General features: G+C 43.6%; 1 protein-coding gene across 4 annotated transcripts in view; it reads right to left on the bottom strand.

Moving 5' to 3' along the window:
• Positions 1-12,808, bottom strand: part of LOC146205277 (lon protease homolog 2, peroxisomal-like) — an 81,692-nt gene that overhangs the window by 18,612 nt on the left and 50,272 nt on the right. For all 4 annotated transcript variants that reach the window (XM_084589940.1, XM_084589938.1, XM_084589941.1 and 1 more), the window contains exons 4-12: positions 12,065-12,183; positions 9,458-9,610; positions 8,388-8,548; positions 6,919-6,970; positions 5,509-5,630; positions 5,248-5,433; positions 4,693-4,840; positions 4,512-4,591; positions 4,223-4,319 (exon numbers count right to left, since the gene is read on the bottom strand). In XM_084589940.1, coding sequence (XP_084446066.1) covers positions 4,223-4,319; positions 4,512-4,591; positions 4,693-4,840; positions 5,248-5,433; positions 5,509-5,630; positions 6,919-6,970; positions 8,388-8,548; positions 9,458-9,610; positions 12,065-12,183 — 1,118 coding nt within the window. The remainder of the gene's footprint in view (positions 1-4,222; positions 4,320-4,511; positions 4,592-4,692; positions 4,841-5,247; positions 5,434-5,508; positions 5,631-6,918; positions 6,971-8,387; positions 8,549-9,457; positions 9,611-12,064; positions 12,184-12,808) is intronic.

The following is a 12,808-nucleotide window of genomic DNA, read 5'->3' as shown; positions in this document are numbered from 1 at the left end:
TCCTTAAATAAATTTCAAACTTTTTCATTGCATTTTATGTTTCAGCCCCGTAGGCTAGCACTGTCAGGACAAGGCTACTTTCCCGTGGAGAATGTTGGTAAGGTGCCATTCATGATATGAGTGTGCTTACCAAGTGCATAACCTGTTGTTATCCTACTGATTATTAAGGCAAAAGCCTATAATGGCTCATGCTGTCGTGGACAAAGTGTGTCCCGCTTTTGTGGCATTCTGATTGGCCGAGGCGGTATGCGTCCCTGCCATCTGCAATGCCACGCTTGAATGCGCGCCAAGGAACCCCACACGACAGGAGCGATGGTGTACCGTCCAACTCACGCTGGCCAGAGAAAGTGTGATAGATACCGCACCTTTCCTTTCCTGTAAACAAATTATAATTATATGTAGCATTGCAACGAATACCGACAAGAGACTAACGATGGGAGGCAAATTCTTTTTCTTCTCATGTTCCCGGTCTACAGTAACTACAATAATCCCTCGTTATAACGAAATCAGCGGGACAGCGAAAAAATTCGTTATAAGCGGTATTTCGATATACGCGACCACTTGACAAAGTCTTGACCAGTCGGGCTTTAATTGCACCAAAACTGCAAGCAAGTCAAAATAAATATTTTCAGTGAATCAAAACTTTATTCATGTGCAAAAAAAGCAGTGAGCTTTGGTTGCTTGAAGTTCTTACCGAGCGCAAGCAACCCCTGCTCTAATTTGAACAAGCTCTGCACGAGGCCGTGGTCGCCGCCCATACATTCAACCTTATTTCGTAGCAGGCGTAGGTACTCCCATGTCTGCACCATAGTTGGCACTTCACGTGGCTCTTCGTCCTCGTCGGGGCCACCAACAGCGTCAATTATTTCCGCGTCCGTCGCTGGAGCGACCACGGGAGCAGCCGCGTCAGCCAACGCGAATGTGTCGAAGTCACCGTCTACCTCTTCGCCAGCAATTTTATGTACAGCCTCGTACAAATCGCTGCAAGTTTGGTCATCGTCAGGCTGGTCATCGTCAGGGTCGGTGACGGCGGCACGGGAAAAGCCGGCGTGCGCAAAGCAGTTGGCGATCTTCCAAGGTGCAAGTTCTCTCCATGAAAAGTTTAGCAAATGGATCGCACCAAGCAAATCAATGCTGTAACTCTTGCTGGCATCATACGCTGTGAGCATGCGCTGCAAAAGAGCCTTGCGGTACAGCTTCCGGGTGGTCTCAATGATGCCCTGATCCATCGGTTGCAATACCGCGGTAGTGTTGGCAGGCAAAAATTCCAAAGTAATCGCCTTGAGGTGGTCGATCTTCCCATGGCTCGGACAATTATCAATGATGAAGAGCACTTGCCGATTCTTTGCGCTGAACCGTCTATCCATTAGGCGCACGTAGTCTTCAAAAATTGCAGCAGTCATCCAAGCTCGCTTATTGCTTCTGTAGACGCATTCATTTGGAACAGTTGCATTTCGGAAGCACCGCGGTTTCTCCGCCTTTCCCAGTATCAACAAGGGAAGCTCGTCCTCGCCTGTTGCATTAGCACCAAAAAGCACTGTGACACGCTCCTTGCTCTGTTTTCCTCCGGATGAGGATGTGCCAGGGGTCGTGAACGTGCGATTCGGTAGCATTTTGTAGAAAAATGCTGCCTCATCAAGGTTGTAGATGTCTTGTCTTCATATTTTTCAAGTAGAGCTTGGAGCCGATGTTGGCGCCATACGTCTACAGTGTCACGGCTCACGGCTGCGCTTTCGCCAACGATCGTCTTCGAGGTCACGCCGTGTCGTTTTTTGAAGCGCTCAAGCCAGCCATTGCTGCATTTGAAATCCTTATGCCCCATTTGGAGGGCGAGAGCTTCGGCTTTTGCAGTAAGTGCAGGTCCATTTACAGGGAGATTTGCGCTCCTGGCGTTCTTCAGCCACTGTAGAAGTGCACCCTCCACTTCCGGATATTTTGAATCACGATTCCTCTTTCTCTTTGACGAGAAGCTCTTTTCAAAGCCATCCAGCATAGCGTCCTTATTTTTCAACACAGTTGATAAAGTTGACGGCAGTATGCCAAATTCCTTCGCGATGTCAGTTTTCTGCCGGCGGCCTTTTTCCACTTCTTTTATCAGCAGAACTTTCTGCTCCAAAGTCAGACATTTTCGCCTGGAGACTGACGGAGCCATTTGTCACTGTAGACCACAAGAACACACGCGAGGCAAGACTAACGTAGCATTCCGAATAACACGCAACCACGTGGCCTGCAGCACGGATCCAAATGCATGCGCCGTCGGCGCGAAAGCGGCGGGCGAAGAAGACGGCAGAAGCTTCAAAATGTGGTCATGCCTTCAGGTCATCTCGCTGTCCTCGTCGGAGCACACTGGGGATGACGGTTGCAATGGCGGGCTTCGCGTCTGCAGACGGAAGAAAGGCGACCGGAGTTCCGAGAAGTATGAAGCACGGAAGGCCTCGCGAGGTGAGGAGGAGGCAGGAACCGCGACAGCACTCAAAACTGGCAGCAGGCAGTTCAAACGGATCGCACAGTCGACGTGCATGCGCACTTCCCAGATGCCTATCTCGGTGAGGGAAGGCGAAACCACTTCGGGAGGTGGGGGGGAGGTGCGCGGGAGAGGGTGCCTTGATGCGCGCGGTCTCCCGCCTCCCCATGCGCGCGCGCTTGGCGCGCATCGAGGCACCCTAGCGCTACTAGCGCGGGACACTGGGTAGCGCATGGGTAGCGCGGTAGCGCCGCTTATTCCGCTGACGCTGCCTCGCCCCCGATGTTTTCGGAAAGCTGTCCGTCAATTTAGGCGAGTCCACTTCGGGAGCTGGGGGGAGGTGCGCATGACACTGGGTAGCGCGGTAGCGCCGCAAATGCTGCTGCTTCGCTGGCCTCGCGGCCTGCGACGCTCGAATTCGTGTGTTTTCGCAAAGCTATCCGTCGGTTTCCACCGTCAAAAGAGCAACAAAGCTAACGACGGACTTTTTTTTTTCTTTTGTGCTAGCGCCAGAAGAGCTCTTTCCAGCGGTAAAAATTTGCTCACCGAACGCACCCCATGCCAACGCGGTCTTTTGGCCACTTCAGCATCCAAGAGACCGTGCTTTTCTGGCATCGCAAATCATGAGAAAAAAATCAATTTTGTGCAGATTCTATCACGGGGGATACCAACGATACGATTCCGACCGGAGTTGACAGGCCGCGCGACGGCTGAGGACTGCCAAAGCATTGCTGCTGGTTGCTGTCGCTCCGTTTTTGGGTTTTTAGATATCCGCTCCGTGCTGAGCGGTATGCGCTAGCGGCAACGACAGGCGTTGGCGTCGCATGACACATCGCCAGTGGCTGTTACCGCTGCGCATTGAGCAAAAGCGACGCTGCCGCTCGGCGACACCTCCGCTCGCCACTTCGCTGTAAGCGGGTCAAGCTCTTCGTGCACTTCGAGTAATGCGGCTTAAAATGCATGCACTTGGGTCGGGACCGGAAGATATTTCGAATAAAACGATATTTCGAATAAAGCGATTTCGTTATAACGAGGGATTACTACTTGGCCTAGATAGCATAACCAGCCATCATTCCCTCGCAGCACTTGATACCTTACTCTGCTGACACATGGTTGCTTTCAGCGCTTACAGCTGCCATTCCAGCACTAATAGCTGCCATGCGTCGGGAGCAAAAAAGGCAGAGAGTCTGTTTCCTGGGATGATGACAGCTGGCAGATCGAGTGTAGAAATGTGGGAAGCGCGTGCCTTTATCGCTGGTCTAGCTATAGCAATGGTAGTGCAAGCGTGTGTGAATTCTCCTCTAGCCTGGCCAAGGTGCCTCCCGCTCCCCCGCCTCCCCACTATCCCCGCCCAACTCGTAGAATTGTGCTGCTGCAGTCATGTTATCAGAGCATATGTGCGAAACGTTCGTGTTTCTGTTCTGCAGTGTTCTTATGGGCCTTCTTGCAATAACTACATGCAACGAAAAACTGGATTTAACGAAAAATCGTGGAATTTTCTAAATTTCGTTATATCCAGATTTAAATGTATATGGGTCTCATTATAAAACGCACATTTATCAACAGCCTGACTGTAAAATAAATGTATTCTACAAATAACTGCTCTGTGCCAAAAGCAAGCAAGGCTAGACTTATTACATGGCTATGAAAACTATTTAAATGCCATAGGAGCATATATGTAATGCCTAATGCAATAAGCATTAGTCAATTACTGAAAAAAAAAAGAAAAACTGGACAGCACATGAAAAACCAACTTGCCTCCATCCTGTCCAGCAAGGCGGCTGGAATTGTGGAGACTGTGTTAGCTGTGGCGATGAACAAGACACTTGATAGGTCATATGGAATGTTCAGGTAACTGAAAGTCCAAGTAAGGAAAAGTTAAAGAAGGCTAACAGGAAAAAACAGGCAATCATGCCTATTTGAAGTAGACCAGGCCATTTATGAAAGACAAGAAGCTACCTAAAGCTTATGCAAAGCTGTTGTAATTGCTTGGCTACAAAAGTTGCAGGCACTTAAGTGCACTGATGTCATATTAGAGAAAGGATACTGATCAATGAAGGCACAGTTCTGTTCTGGATCCAAGACTTCAAGCAAAGCTGCCGCAGGGTCACCATGAATGCCGGGGGTCTACAGAAAAGGCACAAACGTCGCACAACAAGCAATGCTGAGAGGTGAATTGACACTAATAAGCTTTATTATTCTTATTTTCACACAATAATGTAACTTACCATCTTGTCAATCTCATCCAGCAAGAACACGGGGTTTCTGACGCCAACAGTGCGCAAGCCTTGTATGATTCTGCCTGGCATGGAACCAATGTAGGTTCTGCGGTGGCCTCTGATATCTGCTTGGTCACTCACTCCCCCCAATGATATCCTGAAAGAAATATCATTGATACTTCATTATTTCTGGATGAAGTGCACAACAAAGGATGAGAAGGTAATGCCTAATTTAAATCAATACTTCCATCCAACCTTAAGATTTATGATATGAAGAAAGCTTAGCAAAACCACCAACAAATCTATCCAGCTAAAGCTGGGTCTGTATGCTGTACAGAAAATCTCACAGCTAAAGAAAGCACTGGATTTCAGTTCAACACAGTCAAAGAGGTACTAAATTGAGAATGCAAGCTGACAAGAGATGGACCACCTTCCTAAGTGCATGAGGAACTAGGTAGACCTAATATTTTCCAATGAAAAAATTCCTGATAAGGTCCACATCATACTACTGCCTCCACCCTTCCTGCACGAACCAACCCTTGTAGCTAAGCAAATATGACATGCCTGTAGAATTCTCGACCCAAAGAGCGAGCAATAGAACGTCCAACACTGGTCTTTCCAACTCCAGGGGGACCTACAAAGCAGAGAATAGGGCCCTTCACAGTGCTCTTAAGCTTTCTCACAGCCAAGTACTCAAGGACACGTTTCTTCAACTTCTCCATTCCGTAGTGATCAGCATCCAAATCAGACCTGCAAAATTTGCACCATCATAAGCTTGGTGGTCGCTGAGTGGAAAATCAAAAACCTACAGTAAAGCAAATATACCTCGATTTGGCAAGGTCAACAACTTCAGCTGAACAGTGAGACCAGGGGAGGTCAATGAGCAGCTCTAAGTAATTCCTGGTCATGGCATGCTCAGGCATATGTGGCGGCATCTTCTTTAACCTCTGAAAGCCAATGTTGTCAGAGAGGCATGATGACATTTTGGTGCAATTTTTCTGCCTTCCCTTTCAGGGATGACAGGATATCAGTTGCCTCAATTTGTTTGTGTGATTTCTTGTCTTTCCTTTTTCCTGGTGTGAGCAGCTACTGTATACAGGGTGTCCCAGCTAAATTTAGCCAAAGGTCAACAAATCAAAACATTTGAGGTAGGCCAAGAAAACCAGTTGCATAGAGCTACCAGCTGCCTTGAGCACCACAGACAATTTTTTGTTTGGCAATTAGTTATTAGCAATTTTTCTAAATTACTAAATGTTGATTTTATACAATATATATGATTTAAAAAGTTGGAAAGCACCTTCAAAAACCCCCATTTTATTTATTTGCAGTGAAGAAAGCCTCATGTGTACCTTTTTTTCCAATCTCCAAAGAAAAACCCGTGAAATACAAAAAAATCATGTGACCATTGCGTCTGTGCACCAAAATTATACTGCTCTTATTCGTGGTTTCAGTGAACGAAATCAGCTGCGGCCATGGCTCCATGGTCCCATTACAGCGGCAGGCCGATATGTCTGCGACGGTTTGTTCGCCCGCATCAGCCATTCGACGCATGTGATAGTGTTTGTAAGCCTAACAATAGAACTGGGTCTTTGAGTCATGGTAGCAGCTAATTTTGTTGACTGAAACTATGACTGGGCACACTAATGTGCTAGTCCCATGATAGGTTTTGTATTTCACGGGCTTTCTTTGGAGCTCAGAAAAGAAAAAAAAACATGTATGGCCTTCCTTATCACAAATTAATGGAACGTCTTGGAATTAATGGAAAGTGGTTTTAAATTTGCAAACATTTATTGTCTAAAAGTAATATTTAGTAATTTAGAAAAAAAAAACCCTAATTGCTAATTGCAAAACACAAAATTGCCTGTGGTGTGAAAGATGGCTGGAACCAAGCGGTTTCTCTGGCCTACCTCGAATGTTTTATACTTTAACCCTTGGTTAAAGTTAGCTGAGACACCCTGCATAAGCAAGTGGTCTGTTAACAAAAACCTGAGTTGTTTGTTAGCACTCTGTCTTGTCAAGTTCGTTCTTTTTTTTTTTTTGCTCTCTATATGCACTAAAAAACCAAGCCCAGTAATGCACCAACAGGTTTCCAAAAACGCCCTGGCAAGGTATAGAAAACAATAACTCCTGCGAGTCAATCCCTGGTAGCGGGCATAGATTTTCAGCAACACAGTCTTAATTTACCGTGAACACAATAAATCTGGCATGGAGGCATTTAAGAAAGTTGCGGGATACCTGTAATTCCTTTGCAGCTACTTTCTTTGCATGGTCAGGCATCTCAGCTGCCCTATAGAAAAAGAGCAAAAACATAACTGGCATCAAAATATGCAGCCCCCCCCCCCCCCCCCCCCTGCATGCACTCAAATATGACAACTGGTGGTGCTAGTTAACATGCCAATAAAAGCTTTGCCTACTTCCTTCAAAACAAGACCATAAGTGACTACAATGGACTAGTTAATTTGAACTTGCTTAATCTGAATTTCCACTTTATTTGAACAATGATTTGTTCCCATCAACATCAAGAGTGTTTTTAAAATTAAAAAGACCCCCTTTATTTAAACATAATTTCATCCCCATTTGAGTTCAAATTATTAAGAATTAACTGTATTGACATCATGACTAAACGACAAAACGAAGTTTAATGGCATAAAAAAAAAATAAGTAGTACACCATCTGCTGCAAAACACTGAAAGTAAAGCAGTGTATGCCTGCACATAGAGCTGTGCACGAGCTTGCGCCGGCCCGAAAGCGCGGGCCAGGTCGGGCTGTTCGAAAGCCCTCTTCGCAAAGATGTATTTGTCTCGGGCGGGCTGGGCACCACGAACACATTCAACTTTTGCAAAAGTACGAATACAAAGTACGAATACGGCCATAGTTCGATAAGCGTCTAGAATGCACAGCCTTTTCCTGCGTCCTCCCCATATGAGATTTTCTGAGTTCTTTCCTGGCTTCGGCCCGGATCTTATGACGCTGAAACAGCACCGCTGTCCTGTGAAAATGTTCTTTGATGCACATCTGGTGATGCTTAAGCAGCACTCGCTGTCCTGTGGAAGCCTTTTTAATTGTGCAAGTTATCATTTAGGAGCATTAAAAAAAGAAAGAAGTCTATGTAAATGGCACTTTGGTGCAGATATTTTAGTCTGCCATTTTTCAGACTATCTACAACTTTTGAATTCCCACTTTGTTTCTCAAAAACAATAATTAAAAAGTTGGTGTAAGCATTTTTCTCAGCCACTCTTTAAGACAATCTACAATTTATGAATTCATGCTTTATTTCTCAAAGCAATAATTAAAATGTTGCCTATTTTCACTAATTAACTTTGGAGAAAAAAACGAAATAGTGTAGACAAGACGACTCTCTCATTTCTAAAAGCTTGGTTAAATTTACCTGCTAAGCCTGGTATATATGGAAGAACTGTAATTCTACACCATCTTCAAGCAAATCAAGTTCCTCCCCTTCTTCAAAACTACTGTCCAGAATATACAGCTGATATTCAGTGGCTCATACTAAACTGATAGGAGAAATTTAGCATGTATATTTCATAACAACATTCTGTAAAGAAATTATCAAATGATGACAGAATGCTTTTGCTTTTGCTCCTTTTCTTTCTCAGAAAGAAAGAAAAAAATATATCAAATTAATCAGATGATGACGATGATGGTGATGAGAGCATAAGAATGCATAATTTGAAATAATTGTTTACTTTATCTTCTTCTCCAACAAGCCAACTTCATCCCCGTCCTCAAAATCATCATCATCAATATCCAGCTGCTGCCTTGGGCGGTGTGGTGACCCAACCTTGTCAATTTGGAAAGAGCGGGATGGGCTTCCATCTTTCTTGGCTTGACGCAAGAACTGAAGCCCCTTTTACAAGAAGAGAAAGAAATTGCCGACAAGCAAATGCAATAGAAATCACATGAAAGCAATGCTTTAACTTACTCCTCAAAAAACATTTTCCACATCTCTAAAGCCATAGCCACAGCACTCAAATATTTTGATCACTGGTGGCAATCACAATCGAGCTCGTGATATTAGTTCAGATAGCTTTTATTGCCTTTCTAGTTGTTCAAGTGTCCACTAATAGGCAAATGCTAGATTTTAATGATGCATTGTAAAAATGATGCAGATAAAAAGCAAGCAAAATAGTGCAACATATGCTAACAACAGGTACGTAGAAGCATTTCATAAACTCCTGTACTGAAATCCAGGTCAACACGTAAGGATTTCTTCTCATTTACTGATGCTCTATCAATACTTAGGCAGATGTGTTTCAACTGCAAATTACATTATCTTCCTAAGTAAGTACACTGCACAGCGTCACCACATCTGTTGTGGTACCTTGATAATTAAGTCTTCTGCAAATCCACAGAAGTATACCGCCCTTTATATAATGTCCTTAGGGCTTCTAGTAGCAATAAGTAAGGCGAAATGAATCCTCAGTCCCATCTTATGTAGCACTAATGAGATGCTTTATTATAAAGAAACAGCAATATGAATTATATGAATTAGCTCAAGATCAGAAAAATGTAACCAATGCCTTATTATGAAGTAGCAGTAGAGATATACCATTACTAAAACAGACCAGCCCAACTGAAACAACTGTTTCCGTTACAAGCATGTCACAATAAAAACAAAAATTCTGAAACAGTCACAGCCCATTAACTCCAGGCCCAGAGACTACTCATAAGCAATGACAAATTATTAAAACAAAAAAGAGGAAACTTCAAAACATGCACAAGAATAGAAAGTGGACATAAAGGTCACCAAGCTCACTTCAATTTGTCGAATAAGTAAGGGAAGAGTCTTCTTAAAGCGCTCGCCTAAATCAACTGCATCCAAAACTTGGAGTCGCTCGGCATGAGTAGCTCTCACGATAGCAGCACAGACATCTGGCAAGCTTTGAATGGGAAGAGAGGCCAACAGACGCTGCAAGAAAAATTAAGACATCAGCATGCTGATTTAAAGAAACAGTGGAGACTTTTTCAACAATTTTTTTTTTTTAGCATCATTCAAAAGCTCCGTCCCCAAATTAACAAATATCTGCCTTGGCAGCTAAGAAACACTGCAGAACAATTTGAAACACTGCAGAACAATTTAATACTCAATTTTTCTATATTACCGGTAGCCTCGTTTTCTCAGTGGTATGCAGTGTCTGTAAACAATGACATCTAGACATGATATATATATACATAGTACTGTAACTATGCAACTTTGTAAACCCAATGACTGCTGCATCACCTAGGTCACCTGCAAAGCATGATATTTACTAAGGTGCGCAAATTTTGGTAAATTTATAATTGAAAATACTAAGACAGCCTTAAATAGAATAAAATGAATAAATAGCCTAAATAAATCTGGTGACCTAGTATCTACAAGCAATCATTGTTGCCTGTAGGCCCCTACCAAGTAAGTATAGAGGTATGTTTGGCTGTGCGATTTCTTTCTTGAAAGCACTTTAAAAGCCAATAAAACAATAAAGAACATAGTGATGATTTATTTTTAAGAGGAGAAAGTACACTGCCTTATGTTGATACTAATTTCATTTATTTACTTACTGGATACCTGCATCACCTTAAAATATTATAGCAAGTGTGTGTGTGTGTGTGTGTGTGTGTGTGTGTGTGTGCGCGTGCGTGCGTGCGTGCGTGTGTGTGTGTGTGTGCGCGCGCATGTGTGTGTGTGTGTGTGTGTGCGCGCATGCGTGTGGGTGTGTGTGTGTGCGCGCGTGCGTGTGGGTGTGTGTGTGTGTGGAGGGGGGGTACAAACGAATTCAGAACAATGGACTTAAACAAAACCACCAAGTTTCACAAAGCTTGCGATGAAATTAAAGCTTGAAAAAGGGTATCACTATTGTTGATAGCAACAACTTCAGCTGGCAATGGCCGTATGTACAAAAAATGAATAACGAAATAGGTTACTGTTAGAAGAATACTCCTTGACTTTTTATTCGTGGTCTCTTGTTTGAGATACATAGCAAGGAAGTTGCACATATTTTTCGTGACCTATATCTGTGTGTGAGTAATCCGGTGGTCTTTAAGTTCAATTCACCGAATATTACGTTAGGATTATGTTACCGAAGATAACAAATGGGGCTATCTGTGGTATAGTAATAAAATGTATATTCCCTTCAAATGCTCCAGGCAGCTACCATGTTAGCCCCAACAGAAGGAAACAGCATGACGCCACCATCCACTGAAACCTGAACGTCTGACCAATTTAAAATATAAATTTCTGCCAGAACTGTGAGCTCTGCCACTGTTACTGAAACCAAGTGGTGAGATATACTAGAATATGCCAATACCCTAATACTAGACTCCGGCAGTATGCTGTCCCTTTAAGTAAAACAGGACCGCCATATGCAAAACATGCATTCATGCACACACAGTGAGTAAAAACAGTAATATTTAATCAACTGTTTTCAGTCAGCAATGTGGCATGCACTTTCATTCATGTAAAAGATTCATGGAAAAGGTTCCAGTCTCCACGTGACAAGGAGTAGGTGGCCCCATTTTCAAGTATCATATCCATACCTGCCAACCTGGCGATATAATTTTTTAATTTTTTTTTTGCACCAACGGGGAAGGGTAAGCTACATTTATTGTTCCAGGTTCTCAGATATGGGGGTCACCCAAACTTTCAGGCAGTGCACACTGAAACCTTTTGCTCAGCACTTGCAGTAGCAAACTTTTCTAGCTTCAAAAATCTGTACTTCTGCTCAAAGCATGGTCCAGAGTCGCAGCAGCAGATGTAAGATTGTGTTGCACACCGATTAGTAGAACTCAGCTCTAGTTTCAGTTTCAAATCACTCTGTTACCGTGAGACATGCTGACGTCTCATCCACACGTGCAAAATGCAAAATGGTCGACCTTCCCCCATGTCACGAAAACTCAGAAGTGCAAGATCACAAAAACTTCTGCAAATGCATCATGTTGAGCTTTAATAATGCCACGACTTCAAGCACATAAGAATAATAAACTTACACTGTGCATCACACACAGATAGCCTAGCTGATCATTAATGTACACACAAGCAGCTGCAGTGTCACAAATACGAAAGGCAACCAGCACCAGCTACTCTGCCTTTGCCCTGATTTGGCTTTGATCGGCTGCACAGCCGATGATGCTGATGATGCCAACAGTGCTAGTACAGCTGAAGATAGTGATGCTGGAGATTACAATGCAGCTGCAGGCTCTCTCCAGGGCCGGTTTCACAAATACCCATTCTTGCACGGGTAGAGGCAACTTATCGGGAGATATAGGGCAGTGGTCGTACAATCGGAAAGTTCAGCTAAAACTCGGAATTCCGAGTGGATTGGGAGGGTTGGCAGGCATGCATATCCATCAATATACACAATTTAAAGAAAAGAGAAACAAGCTTCACCTTTAGCCTGACGATGGAAGGAACCGAGTGGTCCAGCGTATCGATCAATCTGTCGACTTGCTCTCGAAACTGGCCCATCAATTCCATTAGATCTGTGTCACTATCATCTATGTCCACAGCTGTAAAAAAAAAAAAAATCTTTCATAACTGCAGGTTGTGTTTTCAACTTAGAAAAGGATCAAATGTGCGAAGAAATAAAAACTGTTGTTTCAGCCAAAAGCCTCACTGCTGCGGCGGCTCATTCGTTGCCGCAGCAACAGCGTTTTGATGGAGGAGAAATGCAAATGCTGTGAAATGTCAGTGCACATTAAAAAAACAAGTAGTCAAAATTATTTGGAGCCTTCACAAAAGCATCCCTTTATAGCTTGAGTTGCTTTGTGATGTTAAGCCCCCCCCCCCCCCCCCCCCATAAAAAGAAATAAATAAATAAATAGCTACATATAAGCTAATAAACCACATTTTGTGCCTTATGAAGTCTGCTCTAAGACATTTTTTTATTTTAATATAGGTACAATGTGTGCAATTCTTAAATCTTTACCTAACATAGTGACTCAGAGATGACTGTATCACTTAGCAGTTACCTTTTTCTGTAGTCAGGTACAATTAAAGTATGCAGAGGCAAATGTCATAACAAAGGGAACTGGTACACACCTGCCACCCAATATAGCAAGAACCTCTTTGCTAACACCACAGCAGCATGATGAGCAGCATGATGAACTTGATTCCATATGAGTGCACACAATC

The sequence above is a fragment of the Amblyomma maculatum genome, chromosome 1 (assembly GCF_055883805.1).
Source record: "Amblyomma maculatum isolate TAMU_Amacu chromosome 1, ASM5588380v1, whole genome shotgun sequence".
Taxonomy (NCBI): Eukaryota; Metazoa; Arthropoda; class Arachnida; order Ixodida; family Ixodidae; genus Amblyomma; species Amblyomma maculatum.
Note: the sequence above shows the minus strand (reverse complement) of the source record. Positions and strands in the feature narration are given on the sequence as shown.